This window comes from Corythoichthys intestinalis, chromosome 3, assembly GCF_030265065.1.
Source record: "Corythoichthys intestinalis isolate RoL2023-P3 chromosome 3, ASM3026506v1, whole genome shotgun sequence".
Taxonomy (NCBI): Eukaryota; Metazoa; Chordata; class Actinopteri; order Syngnathiformes; family Syngnathidae; genus Corythoichthys; species Corythoichthys intestinalis.
Genome location: NC_080397.1, coordinates 55021481 through 55045594, shown reverse-complemented (window position 1 = coordinate 55045594; position 24114 = coordinate 55021481). Strand labels below are relative to the sequence as shown.

General features: G+C 40.7%; 1 protein-coding gene across 3 annotated transcripts in view; it reads right to left on the bottom strand.

The window, feature by feature from the left end:
- LOC130912847 (mitochondrial import receptor subunit TOM70-like) overlaps window positions 1–24114 on the bottom strand; it is an 88075-nt gene that overhangs the window by 29072 nt on the left and 34889 nt on the right. For all 3 annotated transcript variants that reach the window (XM_057830929.1, XM_057830930.1, XM_057830928.1), the window contains one exon: window positions 2255–2474. In XM_057830929.1, the coding sequence (XP_057686912.1) occupies window positions 2255–2474 (220 nt within the window). The remainder of the gene's footprint in view (window positions 1–2254; window positions 2475–24114) is intronic.

Sequence of the window (24114 nt, the reverse complement as noted above, 5' to 3'; positions counted from 1 at the left end):
GCTTTGGGTAGACTTAGTGTATCTGCCTACTAGCAGAAGTGTGCCATTATATAACAACACTCTTGAGTTATAAAGTGTAGCAGTCCGCGTTTATCGTGGACTGTCAAAGCGTCATAGTGCGAGCATTCCCACGGCATCGTCTGTGAGAAGGCGAGATAATGACCAGTAAAGGCTGACAAGATGTTTTATGATAATACAGAAGAAGAATTTAAGGCTAACTATTTCTTTGTTATAAATAAAAAGCCACATTTTGCTTCGAAGAAGTTGCTATGCTAGCGAGCCGTTTGCTGTGTTCGTGAGGCACTATCGGATTTTATTGCTAAAGAGGACTAATGATTTCTACCACGACATAAGAACAAGTTAAGGCTAGCCATGAGTAGTTTGAGAGATTTAAAAAGAAAGGACATCCACAATATGTTACAACGAAGCTGCCATGGTAGCGCTGGCACTTACAGCCTTTAACTCCGAGTTACTATGGAGATTTTAAAGTGCCAACGACAGGAGTAAAAATGTTTTAAATAGCATTATTATATGAATTAGAATCATTTTGAGACGATTCGACTATCTAGAACAATTTGGCAAAGCGCAAATGACAAGGAATTAAGTCTTTTAATCCGCCGTTTAGCCACGCCTACCATTAAAGGGCTCTAGCGTCCACAACAGGAGGATGACGTCGGCGGGGTCATGGTTTCATCTGATATAGAATTCAGCCCATAGAAGGGGAATTATTCACAACGAGGAAAACGCGACGAAGAGAGCTGCAAAATGTCAGTTTCTGTCTCTCCACTATTTTTACAGGATATTCTTTTTATCCAAGTATTTTCCCCCAATTGCTAAATAAATGACATGGTCATTACAAATAACAGTATTCGGAATATGAAATAATAAAAATGCACTTATTCAGGACGACATGGCAAAATGACTCCATAATGGTCAAAACTGTCGACTTCACCTTTACTGTCGCACCTCCCGAACGATATTTTTTTACACCTAAATCGGGCTTCTGTCTTTTCCTTTCCCCGGCTTCGGAGAATGTAAACAATGGGAGGCATGACAGCTAGCCGACATGCTAACCCGAACCGAGTGATGTTCCAAAGTCTTCGAAGTGGAAAATCCCACATAACTAGCCCGGAACATTTGACATGACGACTGGCTTGCCGATTGTCAACGCTGATCAGCCAACCGCCCGGTGGAGAGCAATTTACAGCTCCGTTCCCCGGAGGACGGTGGCTGCAGTTGTTGTGCAGCTAACATGCAGCTAATGTGCATGAGGAGAGCTTTTTACATGCCTATCAATGATCAAACGTAAGTAGTCCTTTATTTAAAGAAAGTTTATAGTGTTAACTTTGTAATCGCTGTATTCGCGGCTATTTTTAACACAAAGTTGCAATTTCTGATCGGTCGGTCGGTCTCAAATTTTGGATAGTGAAGCTCTAGGTGCGCTCTGTAGTGCCGAATTTACGGTTATCAGGGCATCGATAGTGAAAGCTGACGGCGACCCAGCTCATTCCCAACCCTATACATGCCCCCATCTTTAAGTTTCCTGATATTACAACTAGGGGTGTCAAACGATTACATTTTTTAATCGAGTTAATTACAGCTTGAAAATTAATTAATCGTAAATAATCGCAATTAATCACAATTCAAACCATCTATAAAATATGCCATTTTTTCTGTAAATTATTGTTGGAATGGAAAGATAAGACACAAGATGGATAAATACATTCAACATACGGTACATAAGTACTGTATTTGTTTATTATAACAATAAATCAACAAGATGGCTTTACCATTATTAACATTCTGTTAAAGCGATCCATGGATAGAAAGACTTGTAGTTCTTAAAAGATAAATGTTAGTACAAGTTACAGAAACTTTATATTAAAACCCCTCTTAATGTTTTCATTTTAATAAAATTGTAAAATTTTCAATCAAAAAATAAACTAGTAGCCCGCCATTGTTGATGTCAATAATTACTTACACAATGCTCATCGGTGCTGAAGCCTATAAAATCAGTCGCACCCAAGCGCCAGCAGAGGGCGACAAAACTCCGAAAAACACAACAAGTACACATTTAACTGTGCTGTCATTTTAATATGTTTGAGCGGGGCATTTGTGCGTTAATTGCATCAAATATTTTAACGTGATTAATTAAAAAAATTAATTACCGCCTGTTAACGCGATAATTTTGATAGCCCTAATTACAACCATTCATCCATCCATGGGATCCGGTGCTATTAGCTAGCAAATGTACCTTGACGTTGGCTTCCTGCATATTGATGATGCGGTCCAAGTCGGCCTCAGCGGCCACGACGTTGCCAGTCAACAGGTGAAAGGTGGCGCGTAGGAGCAGCGCCTCAGCCATGTAGCGGCCCTCCGAGTCCACCTCCTTAGTGCATTCGCTGATGATTTTTTCGTATTCCTCCTCATCCATGTAGTGCTTGGCTTTCAGGTAGCCCGAACTCAGGTGGTGACTGTTGGGAGAAATGTTTTTGTAACAAGTATGAGCCGTGTTGTTAAAAGCACCACTGAGGTGACAAAATAGTGGGCATATCAGGAAGATCATGTACGGCTACTGGAGGGCAGCGGCAATGAATAATGACAAATTTGTTTGATTAAATGAAAAGTGTATTAAAGAAATGTGATACAGAGACATATTTACAAAATCTGACTGTACACAATTTAAAGTTGATCAACCGATAGAGGGGGGGGGGAAAACTGCTTTCCCCACCCCGACGTTCGTAAGTAACAAACAGTCAACAGCATGAATGAATGCCTTCAGTTTTATGGCGATACAAGGTGGGTGACCATTAGCGCTGCTTGAATCATCACAAGTTGAATGGGTATTTGAAGTGCTTGACTTGAGTCGTGGGGAGAGAAAAACGGACTGCAGAGCCTCCTACCAGACCCTGATTTGTATTGAAGACAAAGAAAAAGGGTCGTCAGGCTCCTGGCTCAAGTTCTTGCTCGCCATCCGTATGTTGGAGTGGTCCCAAGGCAGGGCAGGACCACCTGGCCTGCATGAACCAACCAACCCAGTTACAAAAAAGCAATACTATTCACATGTTAGCATTAGCATGTTAGCATTAGCATTTTCATGCTAACATAAAAATACACAATAACAAAGCACCAAGACATGAAAATGCAATAGTATTCACTTGTTAGCATTAGCATGCTGACGTAACAAAATACAATCATAAAGCACCAACAGACAAAAATCGCATGAACCCATAAGGTAGTGTAAGTCAGCATGGTGGCTAATCCGCTAACAACGGATGGAAAAAAAGTCAGACTCACCGGTTCACTTGGAAGTAATTGAGCACACACACACTAAACAGGTCTCCAAAACAATTACAAAGGTCTGTGGCCTATTCTGCGAACAGAGTTCAACCTCCCCAGAGTTAATCCTGCTTACCAGTGGGTAACCGGAGTTGACAAAACCTGGTTATCTAGTTTGTGGTCAATCGGTGCTACGACGCCTATTATGTGGTTGATTAGTCGAACCTGTGTCAACCCAGTCAGAGTTACTTCGCATTCACATAAAAGGGGGCGGAGACCAGAGTCCAACACTACTTGTGACGATGGCATACTGCAGTCCAGAAGGTCATCATTGACACCCTCAAGCAAGAGGCTAGGATACAGAAAGAAATTTCTTAACGAATAGGCCGTTCGCAGAGTGGGAAGGAAAAAGTGTGGCAGGAAACAATGCACAACCAGAAGAGGTGACCGCACCCTGAGAAAGATTATGGAGAAGGGCCGATTCCAGTCCTGGGGTGTGCTGGAAATGGACTACAGGTGCCGCATTTCCCAGGTCAAGCCACTTTTGAACCTGAAACAGTGGCAGAAGCGCCTGACCAGGGCTACAGAGAAGCAGCACTCATGGTATCCCCGGGTTATTAAAAGTATTAAAAAAGCATTGAATTTAGTTTTCCATTATTAGAGGTATTAAAAGTATTAAATTAGCTGTCGTAAGTCTGGATTTTTTTTTAATTTTCAAGAACATCTCAGTGCAACCTAAATTATATCCGTTATGAAGTTGTTGTTTTTTAATCCATAACGATGATGACGCGTAGAATTTTTAAGATGCACTGCACTACACCTCGTGCGTACGCGCCGTTAGCATCATTAGCATCAACATCACAACAGCTGGCAATCGCACAGTACTGTGTGCTAACGCAAGGAACTGCTCAGATGCCTTAGTTGTTATGTTCGACGAAAGCCTCAACAAGACAACCAAGTCCAAACAGTTGGACCCAGGCCCGGAGTGGCCAATCGGGAGAACCGGGACAGTTCCCGGTGGGCCGGCCTGACGTTTGGGCCGGTCGTAATCAGAGGTTGCGCTAGACTTTTTCGTTGTCCGTCATTTTGACTGACAGGGTCATAAAAATCCGGTCATAATCTATTTTTACCCGTCACTTAAATTTTTAAAATGATCATAATGACATTCAATAATATTTTGTGTTAATTCATCTCTAATTAATATTCTGTCCGAACAAGCTTAACAGAGAATCCACACCCCGCCATCACACATCAAGCAGCTGTGCGTTATTAGCGCCTAGCTTGCCTTGAACACGGCTTTTTAGGAAGGGTCGGACTTGACAAGTCATACAAAAAATTTTTTTAAAAAGGGTTTGCGGATAAGCCTGAGAATGATCGGTTTTCTCTCTGCTCCATATAAGCAATATTTCACCATTGCTTACACGGCCGAGAGTCGGGGCAAACTGCTCGTATGTGTGTGACATGCACAAACAGTGCGTGCATGCTGTCGATCCATATACAACTCCAAAAGCTGTGTTCAAGGCCAGCTAGGCGCTAATAACGTACAGCTGCATCGCTACCGTAGCTACCGTACCGTCTCTCGCTTTTTGCTGACGTAATTGCTGCATTAAATCCGATTTGCGGGACTGGACAGTACGAACCGCCGCGACAGTCTGGACAAATGTGGCCCAGATCGGATTTAGACCACATACGAAAGTGAACCAGATCAGATTTGAAATGGTCCCGTTCTATGCGACTTGTCACGTTCAGACCTTCAAGTTAATGCCTCACTCGAGTCGGAAAAACACGAAAAAAATCGGATTCGTGCATTAAGACCTGTAGTATGAATGTAGCCTTAGTTCGGACACTCAGTTGCCTTGACATTTTTCCGAGTAAGGCCAACGACGTCATGCATCAAAAGAGACAATAGCTAATTAATATGCTCACTCGCCACCCTGTGGTCTGGGGTTTGAATTGCAACCTGTCAAAATGACAGATGGACTTGTTTTTTCCGTCACCGTTTTAAAAAAACGGTCAACGACGGAAAATATTCGGTTAACGTGACCCCTGGTCGTAATACACATTTTTAACAAAGCTTTAAGTTAAACTATTTACTAACGGCATCACGCAACCCCGCTTTGCGCGATAAATTGTGGCCCTTCTAGCGTTCCGTAGTTTGAAATTCGATACCCCGCAACAGGCACCCATTCTCTAATGCCTCCAGCTCTGCCTGTGGGAAACCGTATCATGAAATCATTCTGTTGACTTGATTCTGGAAAAACCTAATTTTGGGTTTTAATGGCCGAAATGTGGGCACGTTGAGGCAGCATGACGAGCGTGAACCCGTCTGGCTGTTGGCGCAACCCATTATCGTTGTTTTGGAGCATGTTTGGATAAAAGTACAGCGACCGGTTTTTAAATGTTAAAGTGATCCTCTAACTTAAAAACATGTAGGCTCTAATAAACCACAATTGTTCTCTTGTACTAAAATATGTTGTTAGAAACACATACAATGTTAAATCAATGGCAATATTTTAAAATATTTAGTCCATATTTTGACCATCAGTTGGCGCCATGGTTCACGGGCTCGCAGTGATGACGTAATTGGTATCTTTCCAAATGTGTAGCGTGTTCAACAATTGTTTATTGCTGCCTAAAGTAAAATGCCACGATGGGCTGCTTTTGGATGCAATTTCCAGTCAAGTGGAAACAAGGGGAGTGAAGTGAGTGGTCAAGGTGGAATTAATATTTTTAGTGAATAAATGTGCATAAGTGGAAGCTTCTCCCCCTTTTTGGTCCCTGTATGCACATATCCTACCCACCACGCGTTACAACTGGTGCCCGAACATTTTTCCTGGATCCTCAGTCAAGTAAGGGATCCGTCTATTTTCTGGATCCGATGGTCCCACCGCGTCTGCAATATTGGTTTCGGATCTGTCCATTTTTTTTATTTGTCGGCCCCAAACAGCAGCTTTTCGGATCAGTCTATTTTGTGAAATTGACAGCCTGAGCGGCTGTGACATTGCCATGGAATCGGTCTAATTCCTGGATATTCGAGGGAGTAAAAAACGCGGAATTGGATTACTATTGCTATCTTTTATGTTGACTATTCTTCGTGGTAGTTTTCCCCAAATCATACTAAACAATTAAAGCACTATGGCACGCTACAGTGACGACAGTGACTCTGACGTGGACCTAACAACAATGTTGGAGTTCGTCAGGGAAGGCGTGTTTTCGTACTGCTGAACTCCCCAGTGAAGAGTGGTAAAGGTGGAAATATTATTTTTGGTGAATAAATGTGCATAGTGGAAGCTTCTCCCCTTTTTGGTACTTTTATACACACATCCTAGCTACCACGCGTTACAATGTACAACACATGGATTACACAAGGTGTGCTCTTTGGCCTGTACTGTATGTAAAGCACACGACAGCTCTGGATGCTAACAATCTACATAATTATATTGGGATAAGTTTGAAAACGTAATATGCTTACCTTGAATATCTGCTAATAAAACCGGACAGCATACACTCTCGCTCCCAACCGGACTTCCCAACAGGACCCTCGCGCATCACCAGTTTTGCCCAACTTTTGTCTTATCAGGTATTTGCTGTTAGCATTTTTCCCTGATGGTCGTCTTGTGAACGACCGACAGTGCTGTCCTGCTTTTCACTTTTCAGATCTGGTTCAAATAGGAAGGGTAGAACTGACGACATATTGGGAAAGCTAACGAGACAACGGGACCAGTGACGTCACGCACTGCGACGTAACAAAAATAGGGACCTATCACTTAAATTAATTTTACAAACTTTATTAAAACAAAAACATTAAGAGGGGTTTTAATATCAAATTATTATAACTCATACTAACATTTATCTTTTAAGAATTACTTGTCTGAAAAATAGAGGATCCCTTTAAAAAATGTTTTAAATGTTTAAATGTTTTTCTTGATTGAATAAGAGTGTGGATTTTCTCTATCTGATTAAAAGAAATGTCTTCAATAAAGGATTAAATTGTGTTTTGTATACTTCTTGTAATGTGATTAGAAAAAAACAATTACCAAGGGAAATGGTCATGTGTAGCTTTTTATTTTGTGGTAATTAATGGTAAATACTGCCATTTAGTGGCTGTTTTTTAAACTTTCACTGCCAATTGCAAGATTTTCCCAAGCACGTTACAGTTAAGTAGCCCAGCTTGACAATCACCTACCTACCACCTTGACTAGGTCCTCTTAAAAGGGAAACCTATTGTATTGCAAATGTAATTTCTGAAGTTGCTTTATAAAAATAGTGTAAAATCCATTTTATCCTTGGGAAAAAAATTCTGAAAGACCTTATATTTAAATGTGTTTTAATTGTATCTTCAATAAATGCGCATTCTTTTGTCAAACACACTTAGTAATTGAGGTTAAATTTGAGGTTCAGTGCTTTATTTTTTTAATATGATTCAATATTATCTAAATAAGGGGTGCGAGAAAAGTATTATTTTCAGTTGAAATGGCATTAAAAAAGGTCTTAAAAGTCTCGAATTTAGATGTATCAATCTTGGGGGGACCCTGAGCACTGGACTGTTGCTCAGTGGTCCAAAGTACTTTTTTCAGATGAAATGGTAAAGCAAATTTTGCATGTCATTCGGAAATCAAGGTGCCAGAGTTTGGAGGAAGATTGGGGAGAAGGAAATGCCAAAATGCCTAAAGTCCAGTGTCAAGTACCCACGGTCAGTGCTGGTCTGGGGTGCCATGTCAGCTGCTCGGGGCCGGATCAACGGGGGGGCCGGGGTGGGGATGGCCCACCCAGACGTGAGTCGTGCTTACCCAATCAAAATATGGGGAATATCTAATGTAGCGTCGCACTGGATATAGAGAACGCACGGAGAGTTGGCCTCACCTACTTTTTTATTGCAGGATAAACGCAACCACGCCGAACAAGCAATCCTATAAACAAGCTGTTTTTCCAATCTCGTTTGTTATCCGCACACTTCCTCTCTCTCCTCCTGTTTCCGAACTCCACTGCAGGCAGTTCCTTTGGATTATTTATCCAGCTATCAGCTGCGACTTTGTATGGGCAGATTTGGAGGCCAATACACGCTAATTTTTGTATCGCCTCCTCGCGTCTGTCGGCAGTGACTCGTGATAATAATAAGTATGTTTAAGACGTTTATATGAAAAAAAGACACAAAACACAGCTGAAATATATGAATTTCAGACAACGTTTGTCTACGGATGTTTACCTATGCGTGCCCCATCTCAAAATGGCGACACGTTGCTATGCGAGATGACGTCATCGTGACAATACGCCGACTGCAAGAATAAGTAGATAGATGAATCGGAAAAAAAAACTAAACAAAAAAAACCCACAAACAAATAAACACCCAAAAAATTAATGCAGCCTCAACGGGACACAAGCCAGTGTCTTACTTGCGCCGGTCCCAAGCACGGAGAAATGCAGAGAGTAAAAAAAAAGCCTGCATTGGGGGTGCCCCCTCAAGATTTCCTAGTGCCCACTCTGGTGGGCAAACCGGGCCTGGTTGTTGGTCTACTGTGTTTTATCAAGGGCAGGGTCAATGCAGCTAGCTATCAGATTTTGGAGATTTTTTTCCATCTACAGAAAAGCTTTATGGAGATGAAGATTTCATTTTTCAGCACGACCTGGCACCTGCTCACAGTGCCAATTTTTCAGCACGACCTGGCACCTACTCACAGTGCCAAAACCACTGGTAAATGGTTTACTGACCATGGTATTACTGTGCTCAATTGGCCTGCCAACTCTCCTGACCTGAACCCCATAGAGAATCTGTGGGATATTGTGAAGAGGAAGTTGAGAGACACCAGACCCAACACTGTGGATGAGCTTAAGGCCGCTATCGAAGCATCCTGGGCCTCCATAACACCTTAGCAGTGCCACAGGCTGATTGCCTCCATGCCACGCCGCATTTAAGCAGTCATTTCTTCAAAAGGATTCTTGACCAAGTATTGAGTGCATAGCTGATATGATTGAAGGTTGACTTTTTTTGTGTAAAAAAAATAAATTTTTCGTATTGGTCGGATGAAATATGCAAATTTTTTGAGATTGGAATTTTTGGTTTTTTCTATACTTTTTTGCCAAAATCATCAATATTAAAACAACAAAAGGCTTGAACTCCTTCAGTTGTGTGTAATGAATCTAAAATATATGAAAGTCTAATGTTTTTCAGTACATTACAGAAAATAATTAACTTTATCACAATATGCTAATTTTTTGAGAAGGACTAGTATATAGTGGGACTGTTATATGTACAGTGGGGATAACAAGTATTTGATACACTGCCAATGGGTTTGCCAATGGTATACGTAAAGACAGTCTTTGTTTAATACAGTCGTGGTCAAAAGTTTACATACACTTGTGAAGAACATAATCATGGCTCTCTTGAGTTTCCAGTTATTTCTACAACTCTGATTTTTCCCCGATAGTGTGATTGGAACAGATACTTCTTTGTCACAAAAAACATTTATGAAGTTTGGTTCTTTTATGACTTTATTATGGGTTAACAGAAAAAGTGATCAAATCTGCTGGGTCAAAAATATACATACAGCAACACGAATTAGCAATTTCTTGCGAGTGATTATTGACTTGAACAATCATTGACTTGAACAAGTCAGGAAAGTCACTTGGAACCATTTCAAAGCAGCTGCAGGTCCCAAGAGCAACAGTGCAAACAATTGTTTGTAAGTATAAAGTGCATGGCACTGTTTTGTCACTGCCACGATCAGGAAGAAAACGCAAGCTATCACCTGCTGCTGAGAGAAAATTGGTCAGGAGGGTGAAGATTCAACCAAGAATCACCAAAAAGCAGATCTGCCAAGAATTAGAAGCTGCTGGAACACAGTGTCCACAGTCAAGCGTGTTTTGCATCTCCATGGACTGAGAGGCTGCCGTGGAAGAAGGAAGCCCTTGCTCCAAAAGCGGCACCTTAAGGCTCGACTGAAGTTTGCTGCTGATCACATGGACAAAGATAAGACCTTCTGGAGGAAAGTTCTGTGGTCAAACGAAACAAAAATCGAGCTGTTTGGCCACAATGCCCAGCAATATGTTTGGAGGAGAAAAGGTGAGGCCTTTAACCCCAAGTACACCATGCCTACCGTCAAGCACAGTGGTGGTAGTATTATGCTGTGGGGCTGTTTTGCTGCCAATGGAACTGGTGCTTTACAGAGAGTAAATGGGATGATGAAGAAGGAGGATTACCTTCAAATTCTTCAAGATAACCTAACGTCATCAGCCCGAAGATTGGGTCTTGGGCGCAGTTGGGTGTTCCAACAGGACAATGACCCCAAACACACATCAAAAGTGGTAATGGAATGGCTAAATCAGGCTAGAATTAAGGTTTTTGAATGGCCTTCCCAAAGTCCTGACTTAAACCCCATTGAGAACTTGTGGACAATGCTGAAGAAACAAGTCCATGTCAGAAAGCCATCAAATTTAACTGAGCTGCACCAATTCTGTCAAGAGGAGTGGTCAAAGATTCAACCAGAAGCTTGCCAGAAGCATGTGGATGGCTACCAAAAGCGCCTAATTGAAGTGAAAATGACCAAGGGACATTTTACCAAATATTTGCGCTGCTGTATGTATATTTTTGACCCAGCAGATTTGATCACTTTTTTCTGTTCACCCATAATAAAGTCATAAAAGAACCAAACGTTTTTTGTGACAAAGAAGTATCTGTTCCAATCACTCTATGAGAGAAAAATCTGAGTTGTAGAAATAATTGGAAACTCAAGACAGCCATGACATTATGTTCTTCACAAGTGTATGTAAACTTTTGACCACAACTGTATATGTACAGTGGGGAGAACAAGTATTTGATACACTGCCAATGGGTTTTCCCATTGACAAGTATTTGATACACTGCCAATGGGTTTTCCCATTGATAGTATATAAAATACTTGTTCTCCCCACTGTATACGTAAAGACAGTCTTTGTTTAATATATACCAGTGGGGACTGTATACCAGCTCACCCAAAATGCTGCCAAACAACGGATCTGTACGACATTGAAGCCGGCAAGAGCAATGATCCTCGTGCGCCACACCTCCCACCTTTCAGGCAGTGTTGGGGAGGAAGGGGTGTGCCAGCGGCAGACTTTGTTTTTTCAAGGCAAAGCTGCGCCGGACATTTTAGGGAGAGAGGCAACAAAAATACATTTTTCGGAAAATACATTTTGGGAGCTTTTCGTTTGGATCGAATGTTTTGGCGTATTGAATCGAAGAGGGCGTATCGGACGGTTCAATATAAAACAGAGTATTGTTGTATCCTTACTATCCGCCTGATAGAGCAGACACACAAATATAAGATATATAAATGTTTATTGAATATGCATCTTACAGTTTTGTTTAACTGGGGAGAATTTATTACAAAAAACAGGCTTTAAATTGTTATCATTATGCACAGGCATTGTCACAAATTTGATCACACAAAACGCATGCACGCATCGCATCCCCGCATTTCCTCCTTCTCCTGAGGCATCACATATAAAACAGGGTCGGGCCTACAAAGAAAACAAAATTTCGGGGGAGGGGCTGGTTCGGGCTCGCGGCTTTAAATAAAACATAAAATTTTGGGGGTTTTCGGGCTTGGGCCTGCAAATCAAGTGAATTGCTAGGGCCGGGTCGGGCTTTAATACCCGCGGGCCGGGTAGGGCTGAATTTTTTTGGCCCGACCTAACCTCTAGTTCAGGGGTGGCCAACCCTGGTCCTCGAGAGCCGCAATCCAGCTTGTTTTCCATGTCTCCCTCTTCCAACACACCTGAATCTAATTATCAGGATTGTTGTCAGGCAACTGCGGAGCTTGCTGATGAGCTGATCATTTGATTCAGGTGTGTTAAAGGAGGGAGATTTGGAAAACAAGCTGGATTGCGGCTCTCGAGGACCAGGGTTGGCTACCCCTGCTGTAGTTCCTATTGCTTGTTACATATTGACATTTTTCGCCACAAGATGGCAGTATGGGACAAATTTCCAAATTTCAGATTGGGAATAAAGTGAAAAAGTGCAGCAAGTGGTGATTTCGTGGTAAAATAACAGGAGCGCAACAGTGCGCATGTGACATTTTACAGTACTCAGACAAGGAGGCAGATGGCTGACCTGATATGATCGTGAAAATTACAGTTTGTGCATAAATATTGATGTAACAGTGCTATTTCTGAACAAATATTGCATATGCAGTACTAGAGGTGTGCAAAATTTCCGATTCTTAGATTATTCGCGATTCGGCCGTGGAAGATTCGAGAACGATTCACAAACACCCAAATTCCGATTACTGAAATATGCCAAGTAAAGTGGAAGTACAACACACTCAGCGCGCCGCGCGGTTAATGAGGAACGGAGCGAGAGTAGCTAAACATCATGCTTCTCATTACCCGGCACCTCAGGTAATGCCAATGCTCAACTCACGGCTCTAGCTCATGCCACGAGATAAAAAAAACACAACAACATACCTGACTGCTGCCGAAAAGCTGCTACTAAGTAGCATAATGTTATGGTAGATATCATTTATATAGGACTAGATGCATTACGGATTCGGTAGCGTTAGCAGCTCACCTACAAAAAGCTAGATGCGGGCGTTAGTAAACGGCCGCCATCTTAAAGCAGTACACCTCCCTGCAAGGCTGTTGTAGCGAACCTTCCAACCAAACCTAATTAACTTTTTATCTAAAATACTCCTAAATTGGTAAAATATTGACTTGAATCTATCTTTAAAATACTTTTAAAACTTTCACATGTCGAAAGTAGACAAAAGGGAAATTATGGAATAACGGGAGCAATTTTAACAACTTTAACGGTTGATTCACAACATTAAATTAATTGAATGTAGTTTAAAGCTGCTGATACAGAATGGGGACTGGAGTTTTTTATTTACTGTTATTTTTGTATATTTGTTTACTGCTATATGGTAACTTGATACTGAAATAGTAATTTGGTTTAGCCTGAAAGTATTTTTGAACAATTTTATAAAAATAAATAAATAAATAAATAAATTTAAAAAAAAGGGAGGTGGGGTGCATCAATAATCGTTTTATAATCGAATCGGAGCCTCTGAATCGTAATCGTAATCGAATCGTTAGGTGCCCAAAGATTCCCAGCTCTATGCAGTACCCAGATTGAGAAAGATGCCTGAGGACATTTTGCTTGGTGAGATTCATGTGACAATGTTGTAGCATTAGCAGCGCAACGACAGTGACATTTTAGCTCTCGGAAACAAAGAATATTACACGATGCACTGTTACTTTCGGTATTTATTTTTTATTTTAAAGCAGTAAATTTATACATTTGCGTTGTGGTTTGATTTACAGCAGCCAAAAAGCACAATGCTACTGAAAACACGCGACTACTGGATCAGATCCGATCTTGAAACCAAATCCGATACACCAAAAATAATCATATTGGGAGCCAACACAGATACTGAAAATCAGATCGGTTAGAGGTAGGGGTGTGACAAAATATCGAAATGGTGATCTATCGTGATACTCTGTATCCCAAAAGGTTATCAATATGCTCCTTCCAAGAATCGAGATATCGTTCTAAAAAAGTTTTATCATGTAGAACAGCCTTAGATAAAAAGCTTGATGAAAATAATGAATTGGTTCAAAAGTGAAACTCTTTAGCATTCAGAAACACTAAAGAAATTGTAGAAATTTGGCACCGCCCTTTTTTAACAGTATAAGTTTCTAGCTTCTAGTGAACAGTTTCGTACTTTCTGGTTGACCTCAGCTCCTAGATGGGTCATCATTTTGTGCCCGTGATATATCATGTTATATAAAAGTCTTCGAAGCAAGCAATCCTTGGCTGGTTCATTCATCATTCTCATTTTGAGTTATGTTTTGGTATTTTTCTCGGGGTTCAAACTGAACTTCCCTGACATTTTAACTTGGTCCTTCGAGCCGGATGCCAACGCCCTTCGCCGGTGGATGATCGACGACGTCTGACAGGTGCGCACCGCCCGGAGCCTTACAACCTCCGGGGAACAGGACGTGGACATCCTCCATCGGTGAATTGCAAACGGCATTTGAACTTGAGAATGAGTCAACCAGCAACCAGGATTGAACAAGGTTAGTGTTAATTGTTGTAATTAACACAGGATACACTGGGAAGGCCCGTGTAATTGGACACGTACGTGAGACAAATTTATTTTGTCAGGTTAAGTTGTATACAACAGGATACACTGGGATTTGTATGTCCCGTGTAATTGGACACGTTGGGAAACCTAGGTTCCACGTGAGCAGGGGTCGCGTTAACCGGAAATTTTCCGTCGTTGACCGGTTTTTTAAAACGGTGACGGAAAAAACTGAAGTCCGTCAGTCATTTTGACAGGTTGCAATTCACACCCCAGACCAAAGGGTGGCGAGTTAGCATATTAATTAGCTATTGTCTCTCAATGCATGACGTCGTTGGCTATTCTGTCAGAATATTGTAGCGTAACCGGGGTCTGGCGGCGGCACCGTGATTGACACATCAACGCGAGGTTCTTATTGGTGCACCCGGTGTGCCAGCGCGTCATCCAATTGATGGACAAGATTGCCGCCTGTGTATAGACCCCAATCACATGACGTCACAACTCCACCCCCCTGACCGGAGCCGCCATATTGTGTGTCAGCCCGTCATGTTTATACATTACCGCTACGTACATGCCTCCTATTACGGCGTGTTTTTCTGCTCGTCAATATTAACAATCAAAATGGTGAAGGCGTGTGTTGCGGTTGGTTGCTGTAACAGAGAAGATAGACGGAGAGACTTGAAGTTCTACCGTATTCTGAGAGACGCGAAGATGAGAGGGAGATGGACTGCTGTAATTCGACAAGAAATCTGGGTACCAAACGCAGACCTGTTAAGGTTTGGTCGGGAGACTCCCGATTTTGACCCCAATGCTCACGCCTCACGATTAGAAAGCCAAATCTCCCGATTTTCCAAAAATGTCAATTTTTTTTTTTTTTTTTTTTTTTTTTTTTACGTTTTTGTTTGTCACCGTTTTGTAACGATACCATTCGGCCCGATTTGGAAAGTGACCAACAACGAATAGCCTGGCCGTCTCCGACTTCCCTGCCCTCACTCCCCTTCAGAGCTGGAAAAGCCCAACCAGTACATCTGACAGGGAGGGAAGAGGCAAAGCACCACCGACTTCCCAAGATGCTGGCACTAATAAACCGGCTTTTAGACTGGTTCAAGTCTTTATTTTGGAAGGAAGAGATGGAGCTGACCCTGGTCGGCCTCCGTATTCGGGAAAAACGACGTTCGTCAACGTAATTGCCGTAAGTCTTACCTGCCAGCGATAGCTAACTAGCCTAATGCTAAAAGCATTACAGCTAATGATGGGAGAACGATGAGGAAGAAGTCGCTGCTTTACTCTGTGTTTTCGTGGATCAAACATCATGGAATATTAAACCACTGCGGTCCTACCCCCACAATATATGAATTTAAGTGAGAAAGCATATCGTTACTTACTTGAAGTTTAATCATTTAGATTAGCTATTATGCTAAAGCTAAAGAGTATACTATACACTTTATTACATTATATCATTATTACTGTGCTGAAACAAAAAAATATAAAGTTTCAATTCTAGGTTACAATTCAATTAAAAAACTGCCATAACAAAGATACTTTTGAAAACAAATATGATTAATTTTCTAAATGATGTAATTAATGTTTTTAATCTTGCTGATTTAGTCTGACCAAACCCTAATTGGAGTGATGGTTGATGAGATGAAGAGGCTGCTGAGGAAGCTGATGTCCAAATTTGTGCAAATGGATGTGATCAGGAAAGCTGAGGATATCCTAGATGTTGATTACAGGAACAAGGAGAACTGGCATGACACAGGCAACATAGCAGTATCACATGATGCCAGACAATACATGGAGCAAGTTGAATACTATCTCTGATGCCACCAAAAAGAGGTTCTTTGACAGTGTAGTTAATTTTTACACAAGTGTTGTGACCAAAATGAACTTGAAAAAAAATGGTTGCATTTTGTCTTAGCGATTGTCGCGCGCGCGCGCGTCATCGGGGTTGGCAAACAGAAATCTCCCTATTTGCAATTTCTACAACTTAAAAGGTATGCAAACGATCACCACAGACTATGTAGTAGTCTTTTTATATCTGGTAAGATGCATTTAATATATATTTAGAAGATTTTGGGCTGACAACCACAATTAAGATCATTGTGTGACGTTGGTGATTGGGGTCTATATCGTTGCCTCCTTTTCTTTAGGGGCGGAGTTGTTGGCGGTGAGCAGAGTAAAAAGGGAGAAAAATACCACGACTTCCGTGTCTAATTTTTCGCCGCCAAGCAAGCGTTACAATATTAATTAAAAATGAATGAAAACTAAATACTATTGAATATGTCATCATTATCATTTTAAAAATTTAAGTGACGGGTAAAAATAGACTATGACCGGATTTTTATGACCCTGTCAGTCAAAATGACAGACAACGAAAATGTCTAGCGCAACCTCTGCACGTGAGACAAATTTATTTTGTCAAGATGTGTTGGGAACGTACGTCCCACGCAAGACGTGTTTCTTCGTCAGGATAGACTTGGTCGTCGACACCAGTCTAATTGTACAGTATTTGATTCGTGGGTCCCCGCGTACGAAGGAAGTCGGTAAGTCCGCTGCATTGATCGGTGGATGACACTGTAGTGTAGAGCGCTTTTGAGCACGTTGAAAGGTGGGAAAGCGCTATACAAGTATAGAACCATTTACCATTAATCCAAACGCAATCGGCACCAATGAACAAAGGGATGGTCCATGGATTTGTGTTGACAGGTTGTCAACTTGTAATTGAGCTCAAATTGTTTGTATGTTTTTTTTAATTTTTGGTCTGGTGTGAACTACTAGTAGAATGTACGGTGACTTTGATTTGTTTTTGTGATTGTACTGTCTTGTATGATAAGTCATTGTGAATGTTTAATGTTGGTGTTTACTGTTTAGCTGATATCATTATGTGGGTTCTTTTCGAAGTAAGTGGGAGCTTTGTTGTTATGTGACTGTTGTATGAGTGGGAGAAATTATGGGAAGCATTCCATCTGCTGAACTACTACTTTGCATGTTATTGACTCGGTGAGAGTGATTGAGACTGCCTTGTGTCTTTCTTTCATGACTCTTTGTGTGGATCGTGACAATTGTTGAATAGTGCTGTTGAAAGTTTGAGTAAGTTGTACTGAGGGCAGAGGTAACCGTAAATCTAAGTAAAGATGGGTAGCGAATGTGTTTGGTTGTTTGGTGGGCGTCTGAAGTGGAAAAAAGGAGCTGAGAAAGTCTGACTGAGAAAGGTTTGGGCGTGTGAGAGGAGCGTCGATAAGTGAGGAAATTGTGCGTAAATAGCTGACCGTTTATTGCGCAAAATTGGAAAAAACTAGAAGTTTTTCAACATAAGGAGTGCGGCCCTTCGGTGGCCCATAGCAACATGGGGTCCTCGACGGCATCCGCTGGGTTTTTGCCCAAATTAATTGTAAGGGAAGGTTGTGATTGCAGCTGGGAATATTCCAGACTTTCCCTTATACTATTTAGGATATGAATTTTGAAATGGAATCTCATTAGAGATAAAAATAGACTATTGAACTACATTGAAACTTATAGAACGCTCTTAAAAGAAAATAGAGACTGGCTAAAAGAGAAAGAAAATAGTTAATGTTTTGAAAAAGGAAAATATCAACTGTTGATAAATAGCTATTTGAAAATAAACTTAACAGATTTATTTTAAGCAAAGAGCTAGTATATTTGATAAAAAGATAATTAGATTGTTAGAGATATTCTTTATTCATGAATAGGTATTGTCGACAATATCATTTGAAAGTAAAATCTGAATTCAGGTGAAAAATGACGAACTTTTAGAGCTAATAAGAACAAATAATATTTACTCCAAGTAAGTAGAGTAATTTGATGTATTAATCTTTAAACTAGTCTTTAACATTCAAAATAAGATGGAGAAAATTATTCGGTTAGATTTAAGAGAAATTATCTTAGTGAGACGTTATTAAATTTACAATGAAGAAGGTGATTCAGAAATAGAAAAATGTATTCATTATTGGAAGATTTAAAGAGAAAAGGAATCACACATAATGACATAGTAAATAGATTGACTAAATTAGATTTTGAAGCACATGGCAAAATACTGAAAGAACTGTCAAAAGACTTCCCATTAATTCTTGGGAATGATAATAGATAACAATACAAATCTTATAGATAAAGAGAGGTCCAAATGTTGATTAGCAAACTCCTGTTGAGGAAGGAGCAGTGGTTTGGTATATGTCACCAAATAAAAAAATATTGACAGCTGGTGGAAGATCAGTTTTAGCAGACGTTAGAGCAATTTTAAACTTGCCGCTTTTTAAGAATGGCAGAAATAGTCTAAAATAGGGAAACAAGTTGTTACAGGGAGTGTATAAATAATGATAGCAAATCAAAAGTTGGGAATAAAAAACGTTCTAAAATTCACACGTAAAGCAGATAGTTCTGCCAACCTGGAGTGAAATACAAATGGATGTTTTTTAGTGCACGAAAAAACATTCTTTGTTCTCCTCTGGACTGCTGAATTATCCTCCATTATAAATTATATGGATGTCAGTTGAAAATGATTGGAATTAAAATTTGAATTGAATGCTATAAGAGGTAGTGTTTTAAGTGTTAAAGAATAGCAGAGAAGTCATAGTGGAATAAAAAAGGGATTGCTTAAAAGAGTGTTGTCAGCCCCACAATACTCTCCCATGCAAATGAAAAACTTTGCCTGGGTCAAAAAGTCAGATTTTGACTTATGTGGACTACACACTTTGATATGGAAAATTGAAATAATGTTTGTGAGTAAATTATAATAATTAATAGTGTTGACAAATTATGTTAATGGGAACAGAGATAAAGTGATAATTCATCTTTATGTACAGTGCCTTGCAAAAGTATTTGGCCCCCTTGAATCTTGCAACCTTTCGCCACATTTCAGGCTTCAAACATAAAGATATGAAATTTAATTTTTTTGTCAAGAATCAACAACAAGTGGGACACAATCGTGAAGTGGAACAACATTTATTGGATAATTTAAACTTTTTTAACAAATAAAAAACTGAAAAGTGGGGCGTGCAATAATATTCGGCCCCTTTACTTTCAGTGCAGCAAACTCACTCCAGAAGTTCAGTGAGGATCTCTGAATGATCCAATGTTGTCCTAAATGACCGATGATGATCAATAGAATCCACCTGTGTGTAATCAAGTCTCCGTATAAATGCACCTGCTCTGTGATAGTCTCAGGGTTCTGTTTAAAGTGCAGAGAGCATTATGAAAACCAAGGAACACACCAGGCAGGTCCGAGATACTGTTGTGGAGAAGTTTAAAGCCGGATTTGGATACAAAAAGATTTCCCAAGCTTTAAACATCTCAAGGGGCACTGTGCAAGCCATCATATTGAAATGGAAGGAGCATCAGACCACTGCAAATCTACCAAGACCCGGCCGTCCTTCCAAACTTTCTTCTCAAACAAGGAGTAAACTGATCAGAGATGCAGCCAAGAGGCCCATGATCACTCTGGATGAACTGCAGAGATCTACAGCTGAGGTGGGAGAGTCTGTCCATAGGACAACAATCAGTTGTACACTGCACAAATCTGGCCTTTATGGAAGAGTGGCAAGAAGAAAGCCATTTCTCAAAGATATCCATAAAAAGTCTCGTTTAAAGTTTGCCACAAGCCACCTGGGAGACACACCAAACATGTGGAAGAAGGTGCTCTGGTCAGATGAAACCAAAATTGAACTTTTTGGCCACAATGCAAAACGATATGTTTGGCGTAAAAGCAACACAGCTCATCACCCTGAACACACCATCCCCACTGTCAAACATGGTGGTGGCAGCATCATGGTTTGGGCCTGCTTTTCTTCAGCAGGGACAGGGAAGATGGTTAAAATTGACGGGAAGATGGATGCAGCCAAATACAGGAACATTCTGGAAGAAAACCTGTTGGTATCTGCACAAGACCTGAGACTGGGACGGAGATTTATCTTCCAACAGGACAATGATCCAAAACATAAAGCCAAATCTACAATGGAATGGTTCAAAAATAAACGTATCCAGGTGTTAGAATGGCCAAGTCAAAGTCCAGACCTGAATCCAATCGAGAATCTGTGGAAAGAGCTGAAGACTGCTGTTCACAAACACTCTCCATCCAACCTCACTGAGCTCGAGCTGTTTTGCAAGGAAGAATGGGCAATAATGTCAGTCTCTCGATGTGCAAAACTGATAGAAACATACCCCAAGCGACTTGCAGCTGTAATTGGAGCAAAAGGTGGCGCTACAAAGTATTAACGCAAGGGGGCCGAATAATATTGCACGCCCCACTTTTCAGTTTTTTATTTGTTAAAAAAGTTTAAATTATCCAATAAATTTTGTTCCACTTCACGATTGTGTCCCACTTGTTGTTGATTCTTGACAAAAAATTAAAATTTTATATCTTTATGTTTGAAGCCTGAAATGTGGTGAAAGGCTGCAAGGTTCAAGGGGGCCGAATACTTTTGCAAGGCACTGTATGTCAAAAGAGTTCCCGATTGTACAAACATATTATACATTCGTGTTTTAGTTGTTTGTCTTTTCCAGGGATTCCAGGCCATGAGGCTCTCGTCCCCATGCGGGGAGGGAATAGGGGAATTTTGTCCTGATTAGCAGGTTTTCACCCCTATCGGGTCTTCCAACTCCACGTTGTGGTGTAAAGCCCGACTTGGGAAAAATAATGGTTTAGATGTAAACGCCAAGTGCCCATTGTTGCACTTTGTTTTAAACCCACACCAGGAGGGAAATGTAATATAAGCTTGATCTGTATGACATCATAATGCACGTTATGCAGAACTTTTGCATTTAATTACAAATTATTTACGCTCTCCCACAAGCTAAAGAAAATGACCGTTGGAAAGGTTCGGAGAAAATGTTGTACAAATAACATCTGTTTTCACAAGATAAGCTAATGGTTTATGAAGGATTAACCGAAAAGCGTTGTCAGGAGTTTTAGATGGTGCTATGTACATACATTTATAGGACCAAGAAACAGCGTATAATGAGAGTTTGGTTTCCATCTTTTTCCTTTGCCAAGTTTTTTTGATGGGTTTCTTTCCTACTCAAGCAATGAGTGTCATGTCATGTCATGTCATGTATTGTGTTTATAAACATGATAAACAGGTGGGAATTGTGAGAGAATTTATTCATGCTTAAACCACAACCATTATATATTATACTTTGAATGCTTTTGTAATGCTTGCATGAGAACATTATAGCATATAGTATCATTGTTAGAACAATCTGTTGTAATCTTTTTGAGTGGGCCTTCTCATAGCCTTGACGATTGTAGACGAAGTCAATATGCCCAAATATGGACTGTCATGTTCCTGTTGTTTCCAATATGCCCTGAATGAGTACAATATAGCAACTATGGCTTATCAAACTTCTTCCTGGCCACAGCTGCTGATTCAAGGTTATAGCTAAAGGTGGATTTTCCCCTATGAGAGATGTTTTTCTGTAACTTGAGATGTTTTGTATGGAAAAATACCAAGGTTTGTGAGATGATGAGTTTCGTTTCTTGGTAAAGTTTCGATTCACGGTGCGCTTTGGCACCGCCCTTTTTTAACAGTATAAGTTTCTAGCTTCTAGTGAACAGTTTCGAACTTTCTGGTTGACCTCAGCTCCTAGCTGGGTCATCATTTTGTGCCCGCGATATATCATGTTATATAAAAGGCTTCGAAGCAGGCAATCCTTGGCTGGTTCATTCATCATTCTCATTTTGAGTTATGTTTTGGTATTTTTCTCGGGGTTCAAACTGAACTTCCCTGACAGTGATGATGCTGGAACATTTGTTTGGTGCTGTTCCAGTGAAAAGTCAGTCACAATTCTCTCAGTCCTTGATGATATGGGGCTGCATGTCAGGCAAAGGCACTGGGGAGATGGCTGTGGTTAAATCTTCAATAAATGCACAAGTTTACATTGAATTTTTAGACAGCTTTCTAATCCCTTCAATTGAAAATATGTTTGTCATTTTCCAAGATGACAGCGCATCATGCCACAGAGCTAAGAGTGTTAAAGCATTCCTTGGAGAAAGACTCATCCAGCCTGCAAATAGCCCAGATCCCAACCCTATTGATAACCTGTGGTGGAAATTGAAAAAAATGGTCCACCGCAAGGCTCCGACCTACATGGATGATCTGGCAACTGCAATCAAAGAGAGTTGGCACCAAATTGATGAAGAAGACTCATCAAGTCTATGCCTCAGAGACTGCAAGCTGTCATAAAAGCCAGGGGTGGTGCTACTAAATACTAGAGATGTGTGTTGTTATTTCTATGTTTGTTTCTCCTGATTCCATATTTTTTTTCCTCAGAATGGAGTGATTCCATATATACAGGACTGTCTCAGATAATTAGAATATTGTGATAAAGTTCTTTACTTTCTGTAATGCAATTACAAAAACAAAAATGTCATACATTCTGGATTCATTACACATCAACTGAATTATTTCAAGCCTTTTATTATTTGAATATTGCTGATTTTGGCTTACAGCTTAAGAAACCTCAAAAATCCTATATCAAAAAATTAGAATACTTCCTCAGACCAAGTAAAAAAATAATTTTATAACAGCAAAACTAAATCAAACATTTGAAAATGTCCATTGATGCACTCAGTACTTGGTTGGGAATCCTTTTGCACGGATTACTGCATCAATCCGGCGTGGCATGGAGGCAATCAGCCTGTGGCATTGCTGAGGTGTTATTGATGCTTCGATAGCGGCCTTCAGCTCATTTGCATTTGTAGGTCTGGTGTCTTTCATCTTCTTCTTAACTATACCCCACAAATTCTCGATGGGGTTCAGGTCAGGGGAATTAGCAGGCCAATCAAGGACAGTGATGCCATGGTCAGTGCACCAGTTACTGGTGGTTTTGGCACTGTGGGCAGGTGCCAGATCATGCTGGAAAATGAAATCCTCATCTCCATAGAGCTTTTCAGCAGATAGAAGCATGTAGTGCTCTAAAATCTCTTGGTACACAGTTGCATTTACTCTGGACTTGATGAAACACAGTGGACCAACACCAGCAGCTGACATGGCTCCCCAAACCATTGCTGACTGTGGGAACTTCACACTGGATTTCAAGCAACTTGGATTTTGCTCCTCTCCAGCCTTTCTCCAGACTCTGGCGCCTTGACTTCCAAATGAAATGCAAAACTTGCTTTCGTCTGAAAAGAGGACTTTGGACCACTCTGCAACTGTCCAGTGCTTCTTCTCCATACCCCAAGTCAGACGCTTCTTCCGTTGTCTTGAGTTCAGAAGTGTCTTGACCATGGGAATACGGCTATTGTAGCCCATTTCCCGGACACGTCTGTGAACTGTGGCTTTTGATACCTGGACTCCAGCTTCAGCCCACTGTCTTTGAAGCTCCCCCAAATTCTGGAAGCGGCTCTTCTTCACAATTTTGTTAAGGCTGCGGTCATCTCTCTTGGTTGTGCAGCGTTTCCGGCCACATTTTTCCCTTCCAACAGACTTTTTGTGGATATGCTTTGAAACTGCACTCTGTGAACAGCCTGCTCTTTGAGAAATTTCTTTTTGTGTCTTACCCTCCTGATGGAGGGTATCAATGATGGTCCTCTGGACAGCAGTCAGATCAGCAGTCTTCCCCATACTTGTGATTTAGTTTACTGAACCAAGCTGAGTGTTTTTAAGGCTCAGGAAACCCTCGCAGGTGTTTCGAGTTAATTAGATGATTCAGGTGATTAGTTGAATAGCCTACTTGTATACTTTTTCATGATATTCTAATATTTTGAGATAGGATTTTTGAGTTTTCTTAAGCTGTAAGCCAAATTCAGCAATATTCAAATAATAAA